The sequence below is a fragment of the Nomascus leucogenys genome, chromosome 17 (genome assembly GCF_006542625.1).
Source record: "Nomascus leucogenys isolate Asia chromosome 17, Asia_NLE_v1, whole genome shotgun sequence".
Lineage (NCBI taxonomy): Eukaryota > Metazoa > Chordata > Mammalia > Primates > Hylobatidae > Nomascus > Nomascus leucogenys.
Window position 1 is genome coordinate 1,709,335 of NC_044397.1, and position 25,126 is coordinate 1,734,460.

General features: G+C 39.3%; 1 protein-coding gene across 1 annotated transcript in view; it reads left to right on the top strand.

Moving 5' to 3' along the window:
• Positions 1-25,126, top strand: part of ZFAND3 (zinc finger AN1-type containing 3) — a 340,175-nt gene that overhangs the window by 263,564 nt on the left and 51,485 nt on the right. The window contains exon 4 of the mRNA XM_003276916.4: positions 410-475. Coding sequence (XP_003276964.1) covers positions 410-475 — 66 coding nt within the window. The remainder of the gene's footprint in view (positions 1-409; positions 476-25,126) is intronic.

The window sequence follows — 25,126 nt, forward strand, 5'->3', positions numbered from 1 at the left end:
GAGTGACTGCTGAGAAACCAACCTAAGAGAGAGTACTCTTGCTCATCGTTTTGTGGAAGAACGCATCTCCCCAAACTTCTGGGTAATTTCCTCTCACCTAGATCTGAATTCTAATTAAATTTTTATTCTTTAACTTGTTAACATTATGTGAGACTCGACTGTTTTTTTTTTTTTTTGTGAAAAGCATGTTATAATGTAGAAAGACTATGCATCTCTATATTGCTGAGCTAAAATTAGGTCCTTAGAATTAACCCACCACCACCACCACCACCGTCTTTCCTACTACTTCTCCTCATTATATTTTCAGGTTGATCTTTTCGTTTTTAAAGTTTCTCTTTACTCAGGAAAGCAACTATATGGGAATGTAAAGGATGTGTTCTGACTGATGCACCTGCCTTTCTGTTTCTAGGTGGGCCATGCACAGACACAGCTCATGTCTCATTAATCACACCAACAAAAAGATCCTGTGGTACAGGTATGTACGTCATTCTTGTGTGAATTCATCCTTATTTCAGTTCTTCACAGAAGTTAGCAACTGGTTCTAACTTGGTGTGCTTGTCAGGGTACTCTGATTTCTTCCATCAGTTGTGAGGTGATATGTTATGTGCTTAGTATTCACAGTGGAGTGTCAGCAGAGGTCAGAATGATGTTTTTGGGGAGTCAGATTAACTGAGTAAATGCAGCTAGATCCAAGAAGGTGGACATCAAAATATACATAATTTCTAATATCTGAAGAACTTTATTAAGACATAATAGAAATGCAGATCATTGCCCAGTTTGTAGCATGTAGCTAATCTGAGGGCCAAGATTGAAATTTTAATAGTTTTAATGTAGAAATTCAGTGTTTTAAATTGACTGTTGTAGGATCCTGGTATTTTTGGAAAATTATTTTCTGTCATTCGATTTAAAGCCATGGATATACTGAGATTTCTCTTTTAGATGCATAGAATCCCAAAAACATCTTTGTGCATCTGTGACATTTTTATTAAATATGAAGTCATGAATCTTGTGGCTCTCTAAAGAGCAGTCAGAATGCCCATTGTTGCCTTCGCCTATAGCTTAATTTATTTTAAGCGATATTTGCCTTTTCTAATAATGCTGTCTGCTATTTAAAACATCTCAAGGATTATATTTGGAAGAGTCAAAATAATTATATTGTTTTTCTAAAGGTCACAGTCAGAGTATTTTTCATAACTTAAAAAATCCTTGTAACTCCCCAGCAGAAACAGCACCAACTGTTTCCATGTACAAACTTAACACTGCAACCTCAGCTCCTTTAAATGCTCATAGTTTGATGCTAGGTCTCAGTCAGGCCCATGTTTGCATAGTTGCAAAGTAACATCCAGGCACTGAATTCTAAGGAACTCAGTTGTACTCTTCTCTTCCAAATGACCAGCTTTGAGGTAGGGTAGGGGGTGTGAGATAGTCTTGGCATGCTCTTATCCCTCCTATGCCCAGTTCCCAAGCTCCAGTAGGTAGAGTAGATTTCTTTTTTTTACTGAAGTAGAAAAGAGCTGTGCCTGAAGGGAGATAGACCAATCCTGATTTTAGCCAGCGGGAAGTCAGAGAGCCAACTACCTGCCCACTCCAGCCAGAAGCTTGAAAACATTCAGAGTCCTTTGATTTGAGGTCCAGCACTTCAAATGCACAGTACTTTAGTCTTTTGTTTTTTCTTCCAATCTTGGCCCTCAGAGAAGGGTTTACTGTTAAGCACTACCACTATGTTCAGGTAGCAGTCAAGGAGTTGAACCTTGAACACACTGGGTCATCCTGAGAGGTTTGGGAAGGAGACTCATGTACACAGATGCTGAAACAAACAGGAAACTCTGGTGAATATCATTTACTTGTGTCCATCTTCTAGGTAGATCTGTTTCCTCCTCTCTGATCCTGTACTATTTTGTGTATCTAAAACTAATAATCATATTTATTTTATGCTTACTACATTGCCAGGTATTATTCTGTATATTTTATATACATGATGATTTAATTTTCAGAACAGTTCTGCAAGATAGTTATTATTATTCCTCTTTTACAGATGAAAAAAATGTGGGCACTCATAAACTTAAACTTAAGTATATTTTCTGAGATAATATTGCTAGTAAGTGATGGAGCCAAGACTTGGACACGGATCTTTAAGACACTGAAGCCTGCGCTGCTTTCCCCTATATCGTGCTACTGCTTTTCACATTTTATTGTAATTGTTTCTTCTCCTAACCAGACTGTGGACAAGCAGACTGTTGAATGAAATGTGGAAAAAATGAAACATATATTTGGAAATATAGCATACACTAAAGTAGTTTGAAAATGTGAATTCTAAAATCACATCTGGTTTCAGATCTAAGCTTAGCCACTTACCAGTTGTGATTTTAAGTAAATAAGTTAACATCTCAAAATTTTGTTCTTCATCTGTAAAATGGGATGATAAATCTCTCAGGTTTGGTGTAAGAAAAAAAGAATATGCTCACCTAGTAGACCTTCAATTACTGGTAGTTTCCATCATCTTAATGAGGATTATATCTTTATAGTGAGCACCCATTAGATGGTGTTGATAAATACATCAATGAGTATTTTAGGCAGAAAGAAGAGTAAAGTAGAAGTACTGGCATTCTTTGCTGTATTCAATTTTATTAACTGATTTTATATTCATCACATTCTTTGTTACATGTCAGTATTACAGTGGCAGTTGAAGGTGGTAATATTTTTAGATCTCCGTTAGTGAAATGACAGGCATTGAGCTCTCAGTCATACCTTTGTAGGCCTTCATTTAGGTGAATACCTACCTCTTAACTAGAAAAAGATGGAGAATTTCTGGCTTGGAAGGAAATTAATGCAAATGCCAGGTCATCTCCTAAAAAGCCTGAAGGAAAATTGAGATTTCTCAGCAATGGACATTAAAGGTCATCAAGTTAAGCCAGCTGTACTTCTTTTCAAGAAGACTGTTCTGTGCCCTCTTAGGCTAGCCAGACTGTCTCAGCCTTAAATATTGGCCCTGACTCTAAAGGACAGAGCTTCCTGATTTTGAGAGGTAAATTAAATGATTTATTTTGAGAACCACAGGTTGACTGTCTTTGTCTCCATCTTTCTCTGTGTCCTGCAGCCAGCAGGTTGCCTGTGGTGGGGATTTCAATCATTTTTCTTCTGAACCACCAGTTGTTATTGTTATTTAGCTGGAATGTTCCTTGTAGCCTTTATGTCTAGGTTCTTCTAGGATTCATATCTATGACGTGTGCTGTACAGTGCTTCTGCTATGAGGTAGTCTCCCAGACAGAAACCACATGGGCCTTCAGGCATAGATGGTCAGTAAATAATTACTTTACAGTGGTGTCATTTCTTAGGAGACATAGAGTGAGACCTTAAGTGAGATCTTACCTACCTCCTCTCATCCAATCTATCCATACAAGGTTGGACCTAAAGCAGCCTTGAGCTTAATAATGATGTCTGTTAGAAAAAGGATACTGAGATTAGACTAAGGTGGTTCTTTAAGTCAGCCGTCTCTGACAAAGGGCACACAGTGTACTGTCTGAGGTGTGTGGAGAAAATAGCAAAAGCTCTTTATCTCAGCCTTAATTTATATTTTGCAAATTCACTTTATTATATGTGTGTGTGTGTGTTCATACATACACTTTTATTTATTTTTATTTTTTAATAAAGACAAGGTCTTACTATGTTTCCCAGACTGGTCTCAAACTCTTGAGCTCAGGCAATCCCCTCGCCTTGACCTCCCACAGTGCTGGGAATACAGGCGTGAGCAACCGCGCTCAGCCCATACATGCAGTTTATAAACAGCAAATACACAAATATATACATATTAAAGGTACGTGGCCAATTAGGACTGTGCAGTTTAAAAAGGTTAGTGACTTCTTCAGTAAACAGATCATTTGCTTCTTAGTACTTTGAAAATTAGCTCTAAGGATTAGCATTAGACCTATTATTATGTGGTTTAGTAAGTGAAGACCTCAGTGGTTGATTAATCAGTCACCATTTGTATTTCAAGCAATTACTGTTTTGATCAGGTAAAGGGTACTCTACACTGCTGAGGTGGGCAACAGTGTAGAGTGGTTGGTCTACAACCATCAAAATGAGAGAGGCAGCTCTTTTTAAGAAATTGTTTCGTGATCACTGTTGAGTGTACGAAGCAGATTGCAAAAAGTAGCTGTAGTAGCAAATGAAAGATCAGTTTGTGAGATAGATGGGAAAGACTTTTCTTTATATGATGGCTTTTAGCCAGACAGAATTATTAACAGTTAAACTCCTTCTAATCTTTAGATTAAAAAAAATTTAAAAAGCAACACCATGATCATTTTGGCATTTAAACAGAGAGAAATTAGATAGATGAAGGGTGTGTGGTTGTCCCCACTCCACCCCACCCCTACCATCTTTGTAGAGTTCTAGGATCTCCACAGTCAATGAAGAGTTGAAAAGTACTGCCAAAGAGACATAACCAAAAAAGAGAATTTCAGACCAATATCCTCGATGAACATTGATGCAAAAATCCTCAATAAAATACTGGCAAACCAAATCCAGCAGCACATCAAAAAGCTTACACACCATGATCAAGTGGGCTTCATCCCTGGGGTGCAAGGCTGGTTCAACATACGCAAATCAATAAATGTAATCCAGCATATAAACAGAACCAAAGACAAAAACCACATGATTATCTCAATAGATGCAGAAAAGGCCTTTGACAAAATTCAACAACCCTTCATGCTAAAAACTCTCAATAAATTAGGTATTGATGGGGTGTATCTCAAAATAATAAGAGCTATCTATGACAAACCCACAGCCAATATCATACTGAATGGGCAAAAACTGGAAGCATTCCCTTTGAAAACTGGCACAAGACAGGGATGCCCTCTCTCACCGCTCCTATTCAACATAGTGCTGGAAGTTCTGGCCAGAGCAGTCAGGCAGGAGAAGGAAATAAAGGGTATTCAATTAGGAAAAGAGCAGGTCAAATTGTCCCTGTTTGCAGATGACATGATTGTATATCTAGAAAACCCCATTGTCTCAGCCCAAAATCTCCTTAAGCTGATTAGCAACTTCAGCAAAGTCTCAGGATCCAAAATCAATGTACAAAAATCACAAGCATTCTTATACACCAATCACAGACAAACAGAGAGCCAAATCATGAGTGAACTCCCATTCACAATTGCTTCAAAGAGAATCAAATACCTAGGAATCCAACTTACAAGGGATGTGAAGGACCTCTTCAAGGAGAACTATAAACCACTGCTCAATGAAATAAAAGAGGATACAAACAAATGGAAGAACATTCCATGCTCATGGGTTGGAAGAATCAATATCGTGAAAATGGCCATACTGCCCAAGGTAATTTATAGATTCGATGCCATCCCCATCAAGCTACCAATGACTTTCTTCACAGAATTGGAAAAAACTACTTTAAAGTTCATATGGAACCAAAAAAGAGCCCACATCACCAAGTCAATCCTAAGCCAAAAGAACAAAGCTGGAGGCATCACGCTACCTGACTTCAAACTATACTACAAGGCTACAGTAACCAAAACAGCATGGTATTGGTACCACAACAGAGACATAGATCAATGGAACAGAACAGAGCCCTCAGAAATGATGCCGCATAACTACAACTATCTGATCTTTGACAAACCTGACAAAAACAAGCAATGGGGAAAGGATTCCCTATTTAATAAATGGTGGTGGGAAAACTGGCTAGCCATATGTAGAAAGCTGAAACTGGATCCCTTCCTTACACCTTATACAAAAATTAATTCAAGATGGATTAAAGACTTAAATGTTAGACCTAAAACCATTAAAATCCTACAAGAAAACCTAGGCATTATCATTCAGGACATAGGCGTGGGCAAGGACTTCATGTCTAAAACACCAAAAGCAATGGCAACAAAAGCCAAAATTGACAAATGGGATCTAATTAAACTAAAGAGCTTCTGCACAGCAAAACAAACTACCATCAGAGTGAACAGGCAACCTACAGAATGGGAGAAAATTTTGGCAACCTACTCATCTGACAAAGGGCTACTATCCAGAATCTACAATGAACTCAAACAAATTTACAAGAAAAAAACAACCCCATCAAAAAGTGGGCGAAGGACATGAACAGACACTTCTCAGAAGAAGACATTTATGCAGCCAAAAAACACATGAAGAAATGCTCATCATCACTGGCCATCAGAGAAATGCAAATCAAAACCACAGTGAGATACCATCTCACACCAGTTAGAATGGCCATCATTCAAAAATCAGGAAACAACAGGTGCTGGAGAGGATGTGGAGAAATAGGAACACTTTTACACTGTTAGTGGGACTGTAAACTAGTTCAACCATTGTGGAAGTCAGTGTGGCGATTCCTCAGGGATCTCGAACTAGAAATACCATTTGACCCAGCCATCCCATTACTGGGTATATACCCAAAGGACTATAAATCATGCTGCTATAAAGACACATGCACACGTATGTTTATTGCGGCACTATTCACAACAGGAAAGAGTTGGAACCAACCCAAATGTCCAACAACGATAGACTGGATTAAGAAAATGTGGCACATATACACCATGGAATACTATGCAGCCATAAAAAATGATGAGTTCATGTCCTTTGTAGGGACATGGATGAAACTGGAAAACATCATTCTCAGTAAACTATCACAAGGACCAAAAACCAAACACCGCATGTTCTTACTCATAGGTGGGAATTGAACAGTGAGAACTCATGGACACAGGAAGGGGAACATCACACTCCGGGGACTGTTGTGGGTTGAGGGGAGAGGGGAGGGACAGCATTAGGAGATACACCTAATGCTAAATGATGAGTTAATGGGTGCAGGAAAACAACATGGCACATGGATACATATGTAACAAACCTGCACATTGTGCACATGTACCATAAAACCTAAAGTATAATTTAAAAAAAAAAAAAAGAAAAAGTACTGCCAAGTCCTAGGTTGCTTTTGGTTAGAATGTGTGCGTTAAAGCACATCATACCTTCAGATTACTAGACAGAGTTTACATTTCTTCAGAGAGCTCAGAATGTTTTCCACATGTTCCCTAGTTAATTCTCACAACATTCCTGCCAAGAACAAGTATTTTGTGAAGGAAAGAGATCACTTTCCTTGGCAACAAACTACCAGAAGATTCCCTTTTGTCCCTCCTCTTTTCTAACCGTCAAGTTATACCTTCGGCTGATAAAATACTGTAACTGGAGTTATAGTCATCTCCTTTAGATAATTTTATTTGGAAGGTATTTGGATATTTAGCTGGCTATCTTCATGACATTATATTTTTATGTTTAAAGTGGGCACAGATTCAATGCAATCCCTATCAAAATACCAGTGGCATTCTTCACAGAAATAGAAAAAAATCCTAAAATGTATATGGAACAATAAAAGACCCAGAATAGCCAAAGCTATCATAAGCAAAAAGAACAAAACTGGAGGAATCATATTATGAGATTTCAATTTATACTACAGAGCTATACTAACCAAAACACCCTCAAACTGACATAAAAAGATATGTAGACCAGTGGAATGGAATAGAGAACCCAGAAACAAATCTACACACCTACAGTGAACTCATTTTTGACAAAGGTGCCAAGAACATATACTAGAGAAAAGAAAATCTCTCCAATAAATGGTGCTGGGAAAACTGGATACTCATGTGCAGAAGTATGAAACTAGACCCCTGTCTCTCCACATACAAAAATAAAATCAAAGTGGATTAAAGACTTAAATCTGAAACCTCAAACTATGAAACTACTACAAGAAAACATTGGGAGAAATATCCAGGACATTGGTCTGGGCAAAAATTTCTTGAGCATACCCCACAAGCACAGGCAACCAAAGCAAAAATTGACAAATGTGATCACATCAGGTTAAACAGCTTCTGCACAGCAAAGAATACAGCTAACAAAGTGAAGAGACAACCCGGAGAATGGGAGAAAATATTTGCAAACCACTCATCTGACAAGGGATTAATAACCAGAATATTTAAGGAGCTCCAACAACTAAATAGGAAAAAAATCTAATAATCAAAAAAACAGACAAGATTTGAATAGACATTTCTCAAAAGAAGACCTATGAATGGCAAACAGACATATAGAAAGTTGCTCAACATCATCGATCATCAGAGAACTACAAATCAAAACTGCAATGAGATGTCATCTCACCCCAATTAAACTGGCTTATATTCAGAAGACAGGCAATAACAAGTATTGACAAGGATGTGGAGAAAAGGAATCCCTTGTACACTGTTGGTGGGAATGTAAATTATTACAACCACTATGGAGAACAGTTTGGAGGTTTCTCAAATAATTGAGCTCCCGTATGATCCAGCCATTCCGCTGTTGGGTACATAGCCAAAAGAAGGAAATAAGTATATTGAAGTGGTATCTGCACTCCCATATATATATTGCAGCACTATTCACAATAGCTAAGAATGTTTCCAGCATGAAAGTTTCCTTGCTGTTAGGTTACTGGAAGTTTATATGATATTTTAAAAATTGATCCAGAAGCTAAAAGATGTTGGTATTAAATCAGAAGTGGCCCCGTAAATCTTAGTAATACCTACACTTAGGTGTTTTATCTCCTGGTAGAGTCAGTATTCATGGAAACAATATTCATTGGAAGCAACCTAAGTATCTACCAACAGATGAATGGATAAAGAAATTGTGGTACTTATACACAATGGAGTATTATTCAACCATAAGAATGAGATCTAGTCATTCTTTTTTTTATCTGTTCCATCATTTGCAACAACACAGATGGAACTGGAGGTCATTATGTTAAGTGAAATAAGCCAGGCAGAGAAAGACAAACATTGCACTTTCTCTCTTATTTGTGGGATCTAAAAATCAAAGCCATTGAACTCATGGACATAGAAAGTAGAAGGTTGGTTACCAGAGGCTGGGAAGGGTACTGAAGGGTTGGGGAAGGAGGTGGGGATGGTTGATGGGTACCAAAAAAATAGAGTGAATAAGATTCACTATGCGATAGCACAACAGGGTGACTATAGTCAATAATAACTTAACTGTACATTTTTAGATAACTTAAACAGTGTAATTGTATTGCTTGTAACTCAAAGGATAAATGCTTGAGGGAATGGATACCCCTTTTCATTTTATAGTCCTTTTATTTCTGAAATTAAAATAAGAAAGAATTCATAGGCAAGTTTGCGGACTTGACAGTATTGTCAACAGACTTTTGCTCTGCTCTATCTATGTTCACTTTTACTCTTCTTCCAGCACATATGTTGAGTAGATAATATTCTCTCTGATAGACTTGAAAAAGGATGGTTAAAACATGCTGTGTGTATGTTTAAAATGTGATTATAATTAGTAGAGCAGCAAATAAAATAACTATTTGTGAGGCCATAAGGGAGCTGTAGAAGTGTCTGAGATTAAAGCAGATGGGACTAAGAACTGTCCCATTAAATATCAAGGCAGTTTTTCCAGAAAGTGTCATCTTTCCACCCTATAAGAAGCATGTTAATTTAATTTTACTTTATATCCCTCTCTCCCTCCCTCCCTCCCTATTTTGGGTCACCTGTTTTCCTTTCAGTGTGACAAACAGTGACATGAACTAGAATAGCTTTGTATTGTTCATTGTTCTCTTTTTTGAGAGAACAGTTTTTCCCTTTTCTTGACTCACCTCTTTTTTTTTTTTGAGATAGAATCTTGCTTTGTCACCCAGGCTGGAGTACAGTGGTGCGATCTTGGCACACTGCAACCTCCATCTCCCGGGTTCAAGTTATTCTCCTGCCTCACCCCTGCCCCCCAAGTAGCTGGGATTACAGGCATCTGCCACCACACCCGGCTAATTTTTGTATATTTAGTAGAGAGAGGGTTTCACCATGTTGGCCAGGCTGGTCTTGAACTCCTGACCTCAAGTAAACCACCTGCCTCGGCCTCCCAAAGTGCTGGGATGACAGCCATGAGCCACCACACCCAGCCTTGACTTACTTCTTTTGTACGGCCTGCTTATGATATTGTTTCTTCTTGCAAAGACAAGAGAAGAAAACCCCCTTCATCTGGAAGTTAAGAGAAGATTGATGTGCTGAACACTTTCACATCAGTGTTCGGAAGCCAATTAAAGGGAAATGTTTCCTTATTGTTAGGTTACCGAAAAGATTATATGAGATACGAGATTTTTAGAATTGATTCAGAAGCTAAAGGTGTTGGTATTAAATCAGAAGTGGCCCCGTAAATCTTGGTAATACCTACACTTGTGTGTTCTGTCTCCTGGTAGAGTCAATATTCATGGAAACATTTCAGCCAGTACATTTAATCCTAGAGAGTTGTGTCAGTGGCTATGAACTGTATTCTTCAATATTACACACTATAGTTGGCTCTTCCAAGGAGGACTTCACATCTTCCTCTGCTCTGTGGAGTTTTGTTTTTGCTTTTGTTTTTGTTTTTGAGAGGGAATCTTGGTCTGTCGCCCAGGCTGGAGTACAATGGTGCAATCTCAGCTCACTGCGATCTCCATCTCCCGGGTTCAAGCAGTTCTCCTGCCTCAGCCTCCTGGGTAGCTGGGACTACAGGTGCGTGCCACCACACCTGGATAATTTTATATTTTTGGTAGCAACAGGGTTTCACCATGTTGGCCAGGCTGGTCTTGAACTCCTGACCTCAAGTGATCTGCCCACCTTGGCCTCCCAAAGTGCTGGGATTACAGGTGTGTTCTGTGGTGTTTTGAAGGGGGGAGGTAGCTTCGGGTGTGAGTTCAACAGTATAATTCACTTTTCAAATCTTTCTTGTTGGTCCTTCAGGTATAGCTCTTTCCTCAGGTCTGCAGTGTCAGCATTTGAGGCAGAAAATTAGAAATTTGACCTACTTATGTAGTATGCAAGTTCCCATCAGGAGAATATTAGGGAAGATATAAATCTTTCATTTTTTATTAGCGTTTAATGTAACCATTGAAGAAAGATCAAAACAGTAAATCTGTCATGGCAAGGAAAAATTATTTAAATAAATGTTTTACCTTATGCACTCATCATCTTGGGTCCTGAAGGAGTTCATTTGATTCCTGGGGCAGGGGACAAAAGGAATATCAAATATTTGGCAAGATTGCAAAAATTTCTCTAATCAAAAAGGTGCCGTCTGACCATGTTTTGCCACAGAAAGCAGTTCTCACCAAAGTTTATCATGGCATGTCATAGTGGCTGTTTGCTGACAGTGTGTGGGTTTTGGCCATTCAGTGGATGACTGGGAAAGGGAAATAATCTACTAAATGCTTTCCCTTGGGTTTTTTGTTTCCCTGGAAGAACTTTAATCAGTCTGCTTCTATTGTTTATGCTGAAGAATAGAATGAAGGAGTGAGATAAAATATACTAATAATTAGATGATTTGATACTCAATATGTAAATAATAGGTGGATTTAAAGGCACCTCACACAATGTATAGATTTCAGATAAGATGAGGAAAAATTAACTGTTTTGTAATTGGAGCCCTAAATGAGAGTTAGGTCCCATTGCCACCTGTGTTTGTGTTACAGCACAACGTATAATGTGTCAGTTTGCTAGACTTAAAGTCAAAAACTTGTTTCCGAGGCCTCGTTTGGGCTTTACTCAGGAGAAGCAGGGGCTCCTTTTCTGAGAAAAGGCTGAATATAAGTGAATAACTGGAATATCAAGCCAGGATACAGTCTTGTCAAGAGGAATTTTTGCACTTGAAAAATAAAAATGCACTCTAGTATAAAAAGGAAAGGGAAGCGTCATGTGGCTTGTTGCCCTTTTGGAGATGTGTGTGTGTAAGAAGTCCAGGCTTTGCTGTTGAGCTTTTCGTGATTCACATGCTTTGCACAAAGTCAGTTTGCATCAGTCCACAAATGCAGTTACAGCTGTTTTTTTTTTTAATAGTCATTTATTTTATCATAGGTTGCATTCTTACCCAAGAGAAAGAGCCCTGAACTTTCATTAATTAGCCGTTCTATTGCTCCACTGGGGCAAAATGCCTGAGCCAATACTATTTAAAAAGCCTATCGGGAATTTAATTCCCCTCTCCTCCTTTGAAACTTTAGGATTTTTTTTTTTTTTTTTTTGGTGGGGGTGTATAGATCTGGGGAGTGCCTTTCAGGTGCTGCTCCATAGCATGTGTGTGCCTGTTAGGAGGCAGCATGTTAGAAACACAGCCTTCCCAAAGCAGTCTTACCAAAAGGAGTGGGATAGAACAGCCACAAAGCAGCATTATAAATCATCTGAGTCTTGCAATGATACTGCCCATTAAGGAGCCTTTTTTTTTTTTTTTTTGGCCCTACTCAGTTCCTGGCTCTACTAATAGAACAGCGCATCAAGCAAGGCTGTAAATAAAAGTTATTACCTAATAGGTGGGTGCCGAAGTGGAACGGATGGAGCTGAGGCATGGAGGCCTTATTACTGCTCATCAGCAATTATAAACAGGATAAAGTGTCTGGGACTTGTGCTGATGCAGCGAGGGCTAATCGAGGCTGGGGATGACACTGGGCGATGATAGGATGATGTATGCTGATGGGTTTTGCTGCCTCATCTTGCACTAGCTTCCAAGACAAGTTGTATTCTCTGTTTTCCTGCTTGCTCATCTGTCTGAAGAGATGGTCCCGTTGCCTCTCCCGCCAGTAGGTGGGCTGGCATTTATTCCTCATACCTGTGTCTGCTTCCAAGGCACCCCCCTCGAGAAGGATCTTCAGAAATATTTCATAATCATGGTCGATTAAAGTTGTAATCTTATTGTATTGTCTGCCATCATAGTTACAGATCACACCCTCAGAAGGAGTTGCTTACGTGGATTATAGGACCAGCTGAGACACTGTGGTTAGGCAGCCAGTCCAGCACTTTACTAAAAGACTGCTGTGACAGAGTCCTGTAGCAGATTCTGTAGGAACATGCAGAAGAAGTGATAAATGTGTATCTTGCCCCTGGGAGCTTACACCATAGAGAGAAAGAATAAGTACAGAAACAAGTACAACTAATTCCAGCTTTTGCGAGCAAGAGATGTAACTTATGTTTATTTCAAAAAGTGAAGAACAGGAAGATAGATTATGCCAATCATTAGGAGCAAATACAATACTAATGTTGTATTTTTCTTTTCAAGAATTACCTTCCTCGTGAAATGCTTAGAATTCACTTTAGAGTCATGGGGAATGATGAAGGGATACTAGAATGTGGAGGGAAAGTCTAGGAGTAGGACTGTGTTTTCCAGTGAATGGAAAACTTCAAATGTGACTTGGCAGTGCTTTTGAGTAGCACATGAGCACCTAGTACTTGGAAAAACTGAGATACAGCCCTGTTCGACTTCGAGTGCTCAACGTCACTAAATCACAGTAATGAGACCTTTGAGAAATCTGTAACAGAGCCACAGAAGAATACTTTTGGAAAGGGCTTTCCGGTTTCATCCAGGAGTTTATCAGCATTCTGGTACTTCATGTATTTGTCATTTGTGCCTTTAAGTAAATACACATCTTTATGTAGTACCCTCAAAACCTATCAGGAGACTTCCTACTGTTAGAGATATTGTAGTTTTTCTCTGATGCCTTAAGGTATGCCTAGGGGTATCTCAGTTTTGAAGAAGCCTGATACATGATAATCCCAGTAGTATAAGCTACATAAACTAAGAATTAATGTTATAGGAGGGTCCTTCAGTCTATAAAATGCCTTGCCATTGGGTTAATGTAAATAGGTTTTTCCTTTTGCATATAAAGTAATACTTGACTTGCCAAAAAAATCAGTTCCTACTTATTTATTCAGAGAATGTTCTGTGGGTAGTGGCCAGTGGAATAGAGAAAGAGAGATAAATCTGATTAAGATATGTTTGGAAAGAGTAATTGACAGGATTTGATGGCTGATTAGAGTTGGCTGAAGAAAGACTGCAAAGTATAAATCCGGAGAACTGAGGGAAGAAAGATGTAACTGACAGGGAAGGAGTAGGAAGAAAACTTGATTGAAACCATTTTCAGTTTCTGATGAGTTAAACTTAAATTATTGTAGTCCTATAGAAAATTATAAATACGAGCCTATTTTAGAAATTGCTAATTTAGAAACAATGATTAAAGCTGTGCAAATGAATAAAGAAGAATAATGGGGGGTAAGGACTGTGTTTCGGGGCAGGAAATACAAAGAGGAGCCAGTGAGTTAAGGAAGCTAAAGAAAGGAGAAGGCTTCCCACAGGATCATGAAAGATGCGTGAGAAGAGGGATCAGGAAATGTGAGGATTAAGGAAAGCTATGGCCATGGCTAGCAGAAGATCATTGGAAAACCTGAAAGAAGTTTGTGTAATGTGTGGGAAATGAAAGCCTGAAATCATTAAAGAGGGCCTTGATAACAAGGAAATAAAGGCAGCAGACAGAAATCATTCATTATGGAGTTAATTGAACCATTAAAAACCAGCAAATAGTGGTGGTTGGAGGGAGAGACAGGGTCAGGCATTTTTTGGTGTGGAGGTGGTTAAAATAGTGAACTATTTTGCCCCTACTAAAGTACAAAGAAAAGGTATCCAAGAAGAGAAATAGAAAAGATTAGAGGAGAAATGGAAGAGGCATACAAGCAAGACTCAGCAGAGGCAGAAACCCAGAAGGGTTATTTCTTTCTAAGAGTGTAAGGAAGGACATGCAGTTAGAGATTTTCTCATTAAATGAGTAGATAGTTAGCTGAGACAAGATGAACTAGGGAGTTTCTCCTAGAAAAGGTGGTCGCCATGTTCTGAATAAAGGAAAAAATAATACCGTAAGTTGTAAGTAGCAGCAGAGAGCTGAGGGTATAAGGAAGGAACTATTGTGGACTGAGGAGGGAAGATAGCATCTACAAGTAGTAGCTTATTCAAGCTGTCATTAAGTAGTTTATAGTGGGCCAAAGTAACACTTTCCATGGATACTGCATTTAATCCAGAAGAAAAAAAAAAAGCAAAGGAGAACAAGTGGTGCTCTCTTTGTTTTTTAATAAGATTTCATTTTTATAAAAGTAACATATGGTAGGTGGCACACCATATCACAGAATAGCTTAGAAAAGAAAGTAATAACTTGGATATGATCCTACTCCACAAAGCTGACCAGTGTTTCTCTCTTGACAGTTTCAGTACCTTTGTTCTGTAGGTTACCTTGTAATTATGAGAGGAAAATAATGCTTAAAGTCCTACTTTCTGAGATGTCAACTGGCATGAAATAGGAAGATTTAGCCTATACTATTCCTCATCCCAGTGTTTGGTATTTTATTGTTGATTTTCATTGTTTCTTGATCCATCAACTTTCAGCATCATCTCTTAATGAGGATATTAATACATCTGATTGGAAATACTTATCATATCTTCGGTCGGCTACACTTGTAATTTTTATATATCATGGTTGTTAGTTACAGGTTGAGTATCCCTTATCCAAACTGCTGGGGACCAGAAGCGTTTCAGGTTTCAGATTTTTTAATATTTGCATTATACTTACTGGTTGATCATCCCAAATCTGAGAATCCCAAATCTGAAATACTCCAGTGAGCATTTCCTTTGAGCACCATGTTCCAGAGCTCAAAATTTTGTAGCATTTTGGATTTCAGATTTGGGGATTAGGGATACTCAACCTGTATTTACAGTCAGGCGGTAACCAGAAGCAAATCCTCTGTGTATGTTCATAGGTTGTTCCTAAAAAATTGAAAGCCCAATATATGACATTTACATTATTATGACTCTGTAAACGTTCCCTGTCAGGTCACCAACGTGATATATGCTAAGAATATATTTCTTTTTCTATGGGTCTAATGAAAACAGTTAATGGTGACTATTTAGAAAGCAAGCTTTCATTTACTTTTGAGGGCTAGAATCTGTGAGCCATTGCATAAGAATCTCTGAGCCATGGAAAAAGAATGTTCCTACAGCAAAGCCAAATTGATCCTTTGTTATATTCCATCAGTTGCTCAAAAATCATGCCACATCTTAGTTTGCCTTATATTTGCATTATAGCTCTTTAATACAGGTCCCCCTCACCCCTGGCATTTATAATTGCCTTTCTTTTTTTCTCTACAATATTTGGTTTTACGTCACCACTTACTTCCTAACTCTGTATTTACACCTTTCACCTGAAACCTTTTTCCTAGAGCCTACCCATCTTTCCTCTCCAATCTGAACTAGATTCTGTAAGCCCGTGGTGCCATCCTAGAATTTCCTTTCACTGCTCAAGCTTTTATTCCCTCATTTTTCCAAATACACCCCAAGTTAGTGCCTAAAAGAAGCAGTGTTAGAGTTCTTGCATATCTGAAAATTTTTTTCTGCTTCCGTTATGGTGGAAAATTTGAATAACAATTCTTGGATGAAAGTCATTGCTTCAGCCAGACATGGTGGCTCATAACCTGTAATTCCAGCACTTTGGGAGGCGGAGGTGGGTGGATTGCTTGAGCCCGGGAGTTGGAGACCAGCCTGGGCAACATGGTGAGACTTTGTCTCTACAATCAATACAGAAAATTAGCCAGGCATAGTGGTGTGCACCTGTGGTTCGAGCTGCTTGGGAAACTGAAGTATGAGGATCACCTGAGCGCAGGAGGTCGCGGCTACAGTGAGCCATGATTGCACCACTGCACTCCAGCCTGGGCAACAGAGCTGAGACGCTGTTTCAAAAAAAAAAAAAAAAGTAACTGCATTCTTGTCTTCTAGTATTCCATGTTACTACTAAGAAGTCAGATGCCACTGATTATCATTTTTATGAGTAATATACCTGGATTTTTTTCACTTTTAGAACTCATTAGGGTTTTGTTGTTGTTGTCCCCCCCACCCCCCGAGACTGAGTCTTGCTCTGTCACTCAGGCTGGAGTGCAGTGGTGTGATCTCGGCTCACTGCAACCTCTGCCTCTCGGGTTTAAGTGATTCTCCTGCCTCAGCCTCCCAAGTAGCTGGGATTACAGGCACCCGCCACCACATCTGGCTAACTTTTGTATTTTTAGTAGAGGCGGGGTTTCACCATATTGGCCAGGCTGATCTTGAACTCCTGACCTTGTGATCCACCCGCCTCAGCCTCCCAAAGTGCTGGGATTACAGGCGTGAGCCACTGCGCCCAGCCAGGGTTGTGTTTTTATAACCTTAGTGTTCTAAAATTGTAGTGAAGTGTGTATTAGGCATCCCTTTTTTCCATTCAAGATGCTGAGTACTTGCTAGGTCCCTTAGATCTGAAGACTGATGCCCTTCTTTAGCGCTGGAACTCTTTTATTTTCCCCTATCAACTTTCTGGGTTTTTTTTGTTTGTTTGTTTTGTTTTTCTGGGATGCTTATAATTTAGATGTTGGAAGTGCTGTTTTGATCATCTTTCTCTAATTCTTTTCTCAGAGTCTTCATTTCCCGTTTTCTGGATGATTCTGTTGACTTTGTCTCCTAACGCTTTTATTTTAACAATCATACTTTGAGCTCATTTTTGTTCTCTGAAGATTTTTTTTCATAATGTCCTTTCCTTATTTATGTATATAATAATTCCATGGTAATGTCTTCTAAGCATATTTATTAGCGGTTAGATTTGTCATTGTGCTCTTCTGTTTTCTGAATTACCAGTGATTACCTTGAGACCGGGTTTTCTGTTTATCTTGGTCTTCTTCATGCTCTGATTCTCCTCATTTACCTGGCAAAGCTTGGTTTTCTGTTGACTTCTTTGAAAGAGGCCGTGAATGAGTGGGGAAGATAGGACTGTTTTGGTTTTTGAGAGTCTCACTCTGTTCACCTAGTCTGGAGTGCAGTGGCGTGATCACCGCTCACTGCAGCCTTGACCTCCTGGGCTCAAACAATCCTCCTGCCTCAGCCTCCTGAGTAGCTGGAACCACAGTCCTGCACCAGCACACCCAGTTAATTTTTCATTTTTTTTTTTTTTTTTTTTTGAGAGACAGAGTCTCGCTTGTTGTCCAGGTTGGTCTTGAACTTTTGCTCTCAAGTGATCCTCCCACCTCTGTCTCCCAAAGTGCTAGAATTACAGGTGTGAGCCACCACACCCAGCCTAGGACTGTTTTCTACTATATCTCTTTGTTATGTGAGAATTTTTACTGGGGGCTGTGTGTGGGAAGGAGTGAGTATAGGTATTAACTGGCAGAATTAGTGGTAAGGAGGTTGAGAACCTGCTGTTAGGCTTTCAAATTCAGGAGGAGAATTCGACTATAAGGGACCATAGAAACAGCTTTGCCTAGACAAGATCATTCAGTTGAAGAAGAGCTGTCTAGATTTTTACCAGGAAAACGTGGACTGGCTGCCATGAAGTTATTATGAAGGAAGTGAGATAATTTATCTAAAGCACCTCAACTAGCATGATGCCTGGTAAATGCTCAGTGGATAATAGAGATGTAGACAGATGGTACCTGACAATCTTGAATGAAATGAGACTGAAGAGAAACTTGAGGGAGTGCAGAGGAAAGTGAGAAAGAACTTAGAGATGGAATCAGAAGCTGGTAATAAGCACCTGAGGCCAGTCAGATTGGAGAATGCAGACATGGAAAGGAAGTAGAAGTCAGTGGAGATAGGGAAGGAGGGAGAGCCATAGCAGCCCTTGTTTGAACAGGTGAGCGCTGTGAATGACAGGAAGCTCAGAAAGCCCCTTTGTCCTTTCTTAAGAAAATTGAGAATTAGAATTGGGAAAATCAGACTTCCTTTTTTGTTGTATTGCTTTTTTCTAGCCTGGCCCCACCCCGCTTTTTGAGATAGGGTCTCACTGTGTTGCCCAGGCTGGATACAGCGTTACCATCACAGCTCACTATAACTTTTTGACCTCTTGGGCTGGAGTGATTCTCCCACCTCAGCCTCCCGAGTAGCTTAGGACTACAAGCGTTTAGTTGTCTCACTGCAACCCCCGCCTCTTGGATTCAAGCAGTTCTTCTGCCTCAGCCTCTGGAGTAGCTGGGACTATAGGTGCGTGCCACCATGCCCGGCTAATTTTTGTATTTTTAGTAGAGACAGGGTTTCACCATGTTGGCCAGGCTGGTCTCCAACTCCTGACCTCAGGTGATCCACCGGCCTCAGCCTCCCAAAGTTGTGGGATTACAGGCATGAGCCACAGTGCCCGGCCAGAAGTTTAACTTCTAAATGAATGTTGTAAGAAAATGAAACAGTATTGCCCTTTTTTTTTTTTTTTTTTTTTTGAGACAGAGTCTCGCTCTGTTGCCCAGGCTAGAGTGCAGTGACACGATCTTGGCTCACTGCAACTTCTGCCTCCCAGGTTCAAGTGATTCTCCTGCCTCAGCCTCCCAAGTAGCTGGGATTACAGGTGTGTGCCACAATGCCCAGCTAACTTTTTTTATTTTTAGTAGAGACGGGAGTTTCACTGTGTTAGCCAGGATGGTCTTGATCTCCTGACATTGTGATCTACCTGCCTTGGCCTCCCAAAGTGCTAGGATTACAGGCATGAGCCACCGAGCCCGGCCTATCTTAAACAGTTAAAGTAAGTCCGCACTTAACATTGTTAATTGGTTCTTGGAAACTGTGACTTCAATACATATATATATATGTGGTTTTTGTTTTTTGTTTTTGTTTTGGTAGAGATGGGGTTGCTCAGGCTAGTTTCAAACTCCTGGTCTAGGCCTTGGAAGTTAAATATTTCTGTATGTATTGGTGGAAAGTAATTCTTAACAGAGATTTCACAAGCTTGCCTTTTAAAAACATAAATACTCCTATTTCCTGAGGTTTCTAAGCTTTTATTCTTACAACTGAGAACTCCTCTTCTTTCTAGGGCACATCACAATTTAGGGGCCACAGAGGGTTAATAGTTTCTTGCGATTAAAATCTGGGTAAGAAAGACTGGCTGTTGCATCCAAACCAACAACATGAGAAGATACTTTAGCCAATAAATTCGCTGGTTTATGATTAAAAATCAGACAGTTTAACCTTGGAGGCATTTTTGTCATGGGGGACTTAATATTGTGATTACTTATCTGAACAGCCAATTGCCTCTGTGGGTTCAGTTAACCAGCCTCCCACTATATATGTATAATTATTTCTAGTGCATACACATGCTCTGTCATAAAAGCTTATTTGGCCTTATGCTCCCCGTCATTCTGAATTCTCTGTTTCATTACCAGTATCCACCCACAGAGTTTCAGAAAGCCATTCCCAAATAGCAGAACCACAACTCAGAATTTTAAATAAACTACACCTACGTTAGCTCAATAGGACAGGGGAATTAGTTACATGCTATGCATTTCCCACACCCATCCAGCCTTTCAAAACTTACTAAAAATGTATACATATATAAGCAAGAAAATAGGGTATTTAACTCAGATTGTGTTAATTTTTCTGTTACTTTAGCAAGGGGTAAAGAAAAAGACTATAGTAGACAATCTTTAAAATTTTTACCTTGAATATAGGTCCCAAGGTATATATGTATTTACTTGAAAAATGTACTGGGTGCTGCTGCTTTTTTTCTAGAGGAAGTCAAACAACTGTCTTCAAAGATAATGTTATTTCATTACAGCTTGAATTATATGTCCAAATATGGCTTTTAAAAGAAAGCTGTATGCAGGGAGAGAACTCATGTAGTACCATTTTGAATGAGAGGTGTTAGCTGTAGCAGAATTTGTTTTCCAGCTTGGCATTAACTGATAGTTCCTGTAACTGACCAGATTCAGCTCCACTTTTTCCTTGGCATCCTGTTGATAAACCTATTTCTTTTTTTCTTTTTTTTTTTGAGATGGAGTCTCACTCTGTCGCCAGTTGCCAGGTTGGAGTATAGTGGCATGACCTCGGCTCACTGCAACCTCCGCCTCCCAGGTTCAAGTGATGCTTCTGCCTCAGCCTCCCAAGTAGCTTGTTTTTGTATTTTTAGTAGAGACAGAGTTTCACCATGTTGGCCGGATGGTCTTGATCTCTTGATTTCGTGATCTGCCCGCCTCGGCCTCCCAAAGTTTTGGGATTACAGGCGTGAGCCACCATGCCCAGCCGATAAACCTATTTCTAGAAGATTAAAATCATATCTTAAGGTCTTGGTCATCATCCTTCCTAGAATAGCCATTGTAGTAATTAATGCAATGAAAAATAGGTTCTTACTGGTGTTGGAGGAAGTAAGGACCAAGAGATGACAAGTGAAAGTCTGTGAGTAATCACTGAAGTGTACCTACAGGTAAGTTTTGACTTCACTGCAAACCCGGAGAGGCGTGAGTTCTGACCCTACTGTTGATTACCAGCTACAAACATGTTGTCATGTACTTTCCCCTCAGACCTAAGCAGTGTCAGCATTTCTGAGAAAGAATTCAGTAGGCACTCTAGCCACTTATCTCTAAGGATAGCTGCTCTGGAATATAGTTATGGATTTTTCTTTTTTTAACATAATTTCAGACTTCAGAAGTTATAAGAATATTTCCTAAAATTCTTAGGTACCCCCCTACCCAGCTTTTCCTAATGTTAACATTTTATCACATTGGCCTTATCTCTCGCCCTCTTTGTGTCTGTCTGTATACATGTATATATGTGTATTATATCCATATCCCTGACCATTTGAGTAAATCACAGACATGACACCCTTTTATAGCAAAACTTCAGTGTATAATTCTTAAAATCAGGGAATTATTTTACACAGCTACAGTACAGTTGTCAAAATTGCAGACTTAACACTGATATAACATATAGTTGAGTTTTAGTATGGCGGATCACAATGTGGACATCTTGATAAATAATTCTTTTAGTGAAGATGGTTGAATTGAGGTTACAATGTTAGATAGTTGCTCCTCTCATGTTTCAAATACATACTAAAGACAATTTTCATAATAATGGTTTTTATGCAGAATTCCTTGCTTCTGATTTTTCAGCAGCTCATTTTGCAAATGGAGTTATTTCTCTTTTTTTTATATAAACCATTTTCTTAAAGCAGCTTTCTTCAGCTCTCCTAAACGTTCTACACACTTAGTAGTGCCTACATCAACACTGACACAACCCTGTATAAGGAACACCTAATATACTCATTCAGGGAGAAGAAAAGGTGTAAGGCTTTCTCTGGGCACTCTTTGTCATAATATACCAGAAGAAATCTAACTTTTGGTTGATTTAGCATCACATCACATGAGGTGCAGAAGTTATTTATTTATAAGCTTAAGGATTTGTCTTGAGAGCAGTGAGTCAAAAGACTATAAATTTCGAGGCGGGCAGATCACTTGAGGTCAGGAGTTCGAGACTAGCCTGGCCAACATGGCGAAACCCCATCTTTACTAAAAATACAAAAATTACCCGGGCATGGTGGCAGGCACCTGTAATCCCAGCCGCTTGGGAGGCTGAGGAAGGAAAATTGCTTGAACCTGAGAGGTGGAGGTTGCAGTGAGCCGAGATCGTGCCACTGCACTCCAGCCCGGCAACAGAGCAAGACTCCCTCTCAAAAAAAAAAAAAGAAGACTAAATTTTGGATGAAAGAAACTAAATGATAGGTAGGGAGAGGAACTGAATTAAGCTGATGCTAAATTGGAAACAAAAATAGTTTAAAAACAAATCAGCTATTTAATTTTAGCATCTACTCAGTTATGCATTCAAGCTGATTTTTTTAAACAGCAAAATATAAACGTTCAAACATTTCCCCCTTACATTAAACCTGGAGCACATCCCACAGGATGACAGTGTCTCACTGCTAGATTACCATCATTAGCAACTTGTCCTGTTACAGAAATCATCTTCCTCCTTTCTTCTTTCTTCTTTCTCCTCTTTCTTCTCCTTCTCCTCCTCCTTCTTCATCTTCTTCTTCTTCTTCATCTTCATCTTATTGTTGAGTACCAGTAGAGTACTGAACATAGCTGATTCTGCCCCCGCCCTGGAAGCTTGCATTATAAGTCAGACAGGCAAAACTTTTGGAAGATCAGAAACACCCACGAGTAGGGTGCTTAGGCTTCATAGGGGTGGGATAATTTACATGGGAATATCTGACTTTTTGTCTGTATGTATGTTATTAATAAAAATTCAGAAAATTTACTTGAATTAGTGTCTCATTCATCTACCCATTTCCCCACCTCACCCCTACACTCAGTGTTTCTCCATAAAGGAAATCTACTTTCAGTCTTTTTGGCAAAGGACCCAGGGCCAGATTAGGTTAACCCCTGGGCAAGTCATCTATGCTTAGAGACCAAGGTGTTGGGGTACATCATTATTTGAAGACTTCTGGCCTGTCTCTTCCCTCCAGACCTGTCCAAATATAAGTCAACAGTAGGAGGAAGTGCCCACAGTTGCAGGTACTATCCACCTGCCCAAAAGTTGTATAATTTTATAAGGCAGAATTTAAATACCTCTAGGCTTCACGTAACTACAGAGTAGGCAGGAGACTTACTCTGTATTTTTAGAAAGTTTAACTTTTTTGTTTGTTTTTTTGAGGCAGAGTCTTGCTCTGTCCCCCAGGCTGGAATGCAGTGGCACGATCTTGGCTCACTGCAACCTCCACCTCCTGGGTTCAATTCTCCTGCCTCAGCCTCTGGAGTAGCTGGGACTGCAGGCGCATGCCACCATGTCCGACTAATTTTTGTGTTTTTAGTAGAGTTGGGGTTTCACCGTGTTGGCCAGGCTGGTCTCGAACTCCTGACCTCAGGTGATCCTCCTGCTGCGGCTTCCCAAAGTGTTGGGATTACAGGTGTGAGCCACTGCGCCTGGCTGGAAGTTTAACTTCTAAATGAATGTTCTAAGAAAATGAAAACAGCATTACCCATCTTAAACACAGTTACAGTAAGTCCTCACTTAATGTTGTTGATTGATTCTTTCAAACTGCGACTTTAAGGGGAACGACAGCAGGTCCTCAAATAACATCATTTGGTTATGATGTTATGAGAAAAAAAAGCTGGCTTTGTTACATGTTATTTTCCTTAAAGTCACAGTTTCTGAGAGCCTGTCAGCAACATTGAGGACTTAACTGTATATGAAAATAAATCTGTGTGTGTGTGTATATATATATAAATGTGTATATATATGTGTATATATATGTGTGTGTGTATATATACGTATGTATATATTGTGTGATACAATATATACACACACGTATATATATACACAAATATATATACGTGTATATATATACGTATATACACACACATATACATACATACATACACACACACACACACTTTATGGACTTCTCAAGTTTCTCTCTTTTGGCAGATGAAAAATCTTGGCTGATTTTGCTCTTCTGATAAATAGTGCAAAAGATAGTAGAACTGAAGTTCTATCTAGTCTTAACACTGTACAAATCTTTGAATTCTCATGGTCATAGACTGACTTGGGGCCAAGGAACAGATTAAAATTAGGGGACTTGAGCATGTGGACTTTGAGAAGTAGATTTTTCTGTTAGGTTTTTCAGTTTTGCTTTTCTCTCTGTTGTGTCTTCCCTTAGAGTACTACCTTATTTGGTACTCCACTGATGCTATAAATGTAGTATTTTTAAACATCAATGCATTGTAATGTTGTTGAACTCCAAAATGCCCACGCATGTTATAAAAAGGAAAGGTTATCGATTGAGGATGATTTGTCATTTACAATGAGAACTGAAAAATTTATGAGAAAAAAGTAATACAGTTGGGCAGGCAGGAGAGGTCTTGCTAATATGGAGAAGCTAAAACAAGGAAATGGTGCTAGGCTAAGTATCAGCCACGAAGGATGACTACTGTAGTGCTAGCCTGACAGGTTCCACTGACCAGACACCTCTTTGAGGAATTTAGCTCCTGGCAATGCCCTTTCAGTAATTAGTGCAGTGGAAATGGCACTTAACAAACAGGGATGGTGGCCGCAGTTTTTCAATGAACCCATCCTCATCTGTGCCTTTTTGGTAAAGAGACCTCGCGTATGAGCTGTAGGACACTCTCAGAGTGGTTGAGAAGAGGACGCTTTGACTTCTGCCTGTGAGACCCATATAAAGCTGAGAAGACATGTTTTGCCTTATCTGATTATTAAAAGCAATAAAATTTCAAATGAAAATATCTAGGTTTTCTTGTGCTAATGGGGAGAAATTTTTTTTGTATCCTACAGGTAATCAGTAAAGAAACTTTTGTGGATGAAGTCTTTAAAAATAACATGCAAGTATCTAAATCCAAGATTAAGCCTAAGATATGACTAGTGGAATGATGTACATCAGAAAAGAAAATAATGAATAAAGTACCATATGACTACAATCCACAGAAATCCAGAGAGTTAGCAGGAGTGGAAAGAAAATCATATGAGAAGTCTTACAAATCATATTTAAGAGCAGAGGACAAGTAGAATTAATTATTCAACA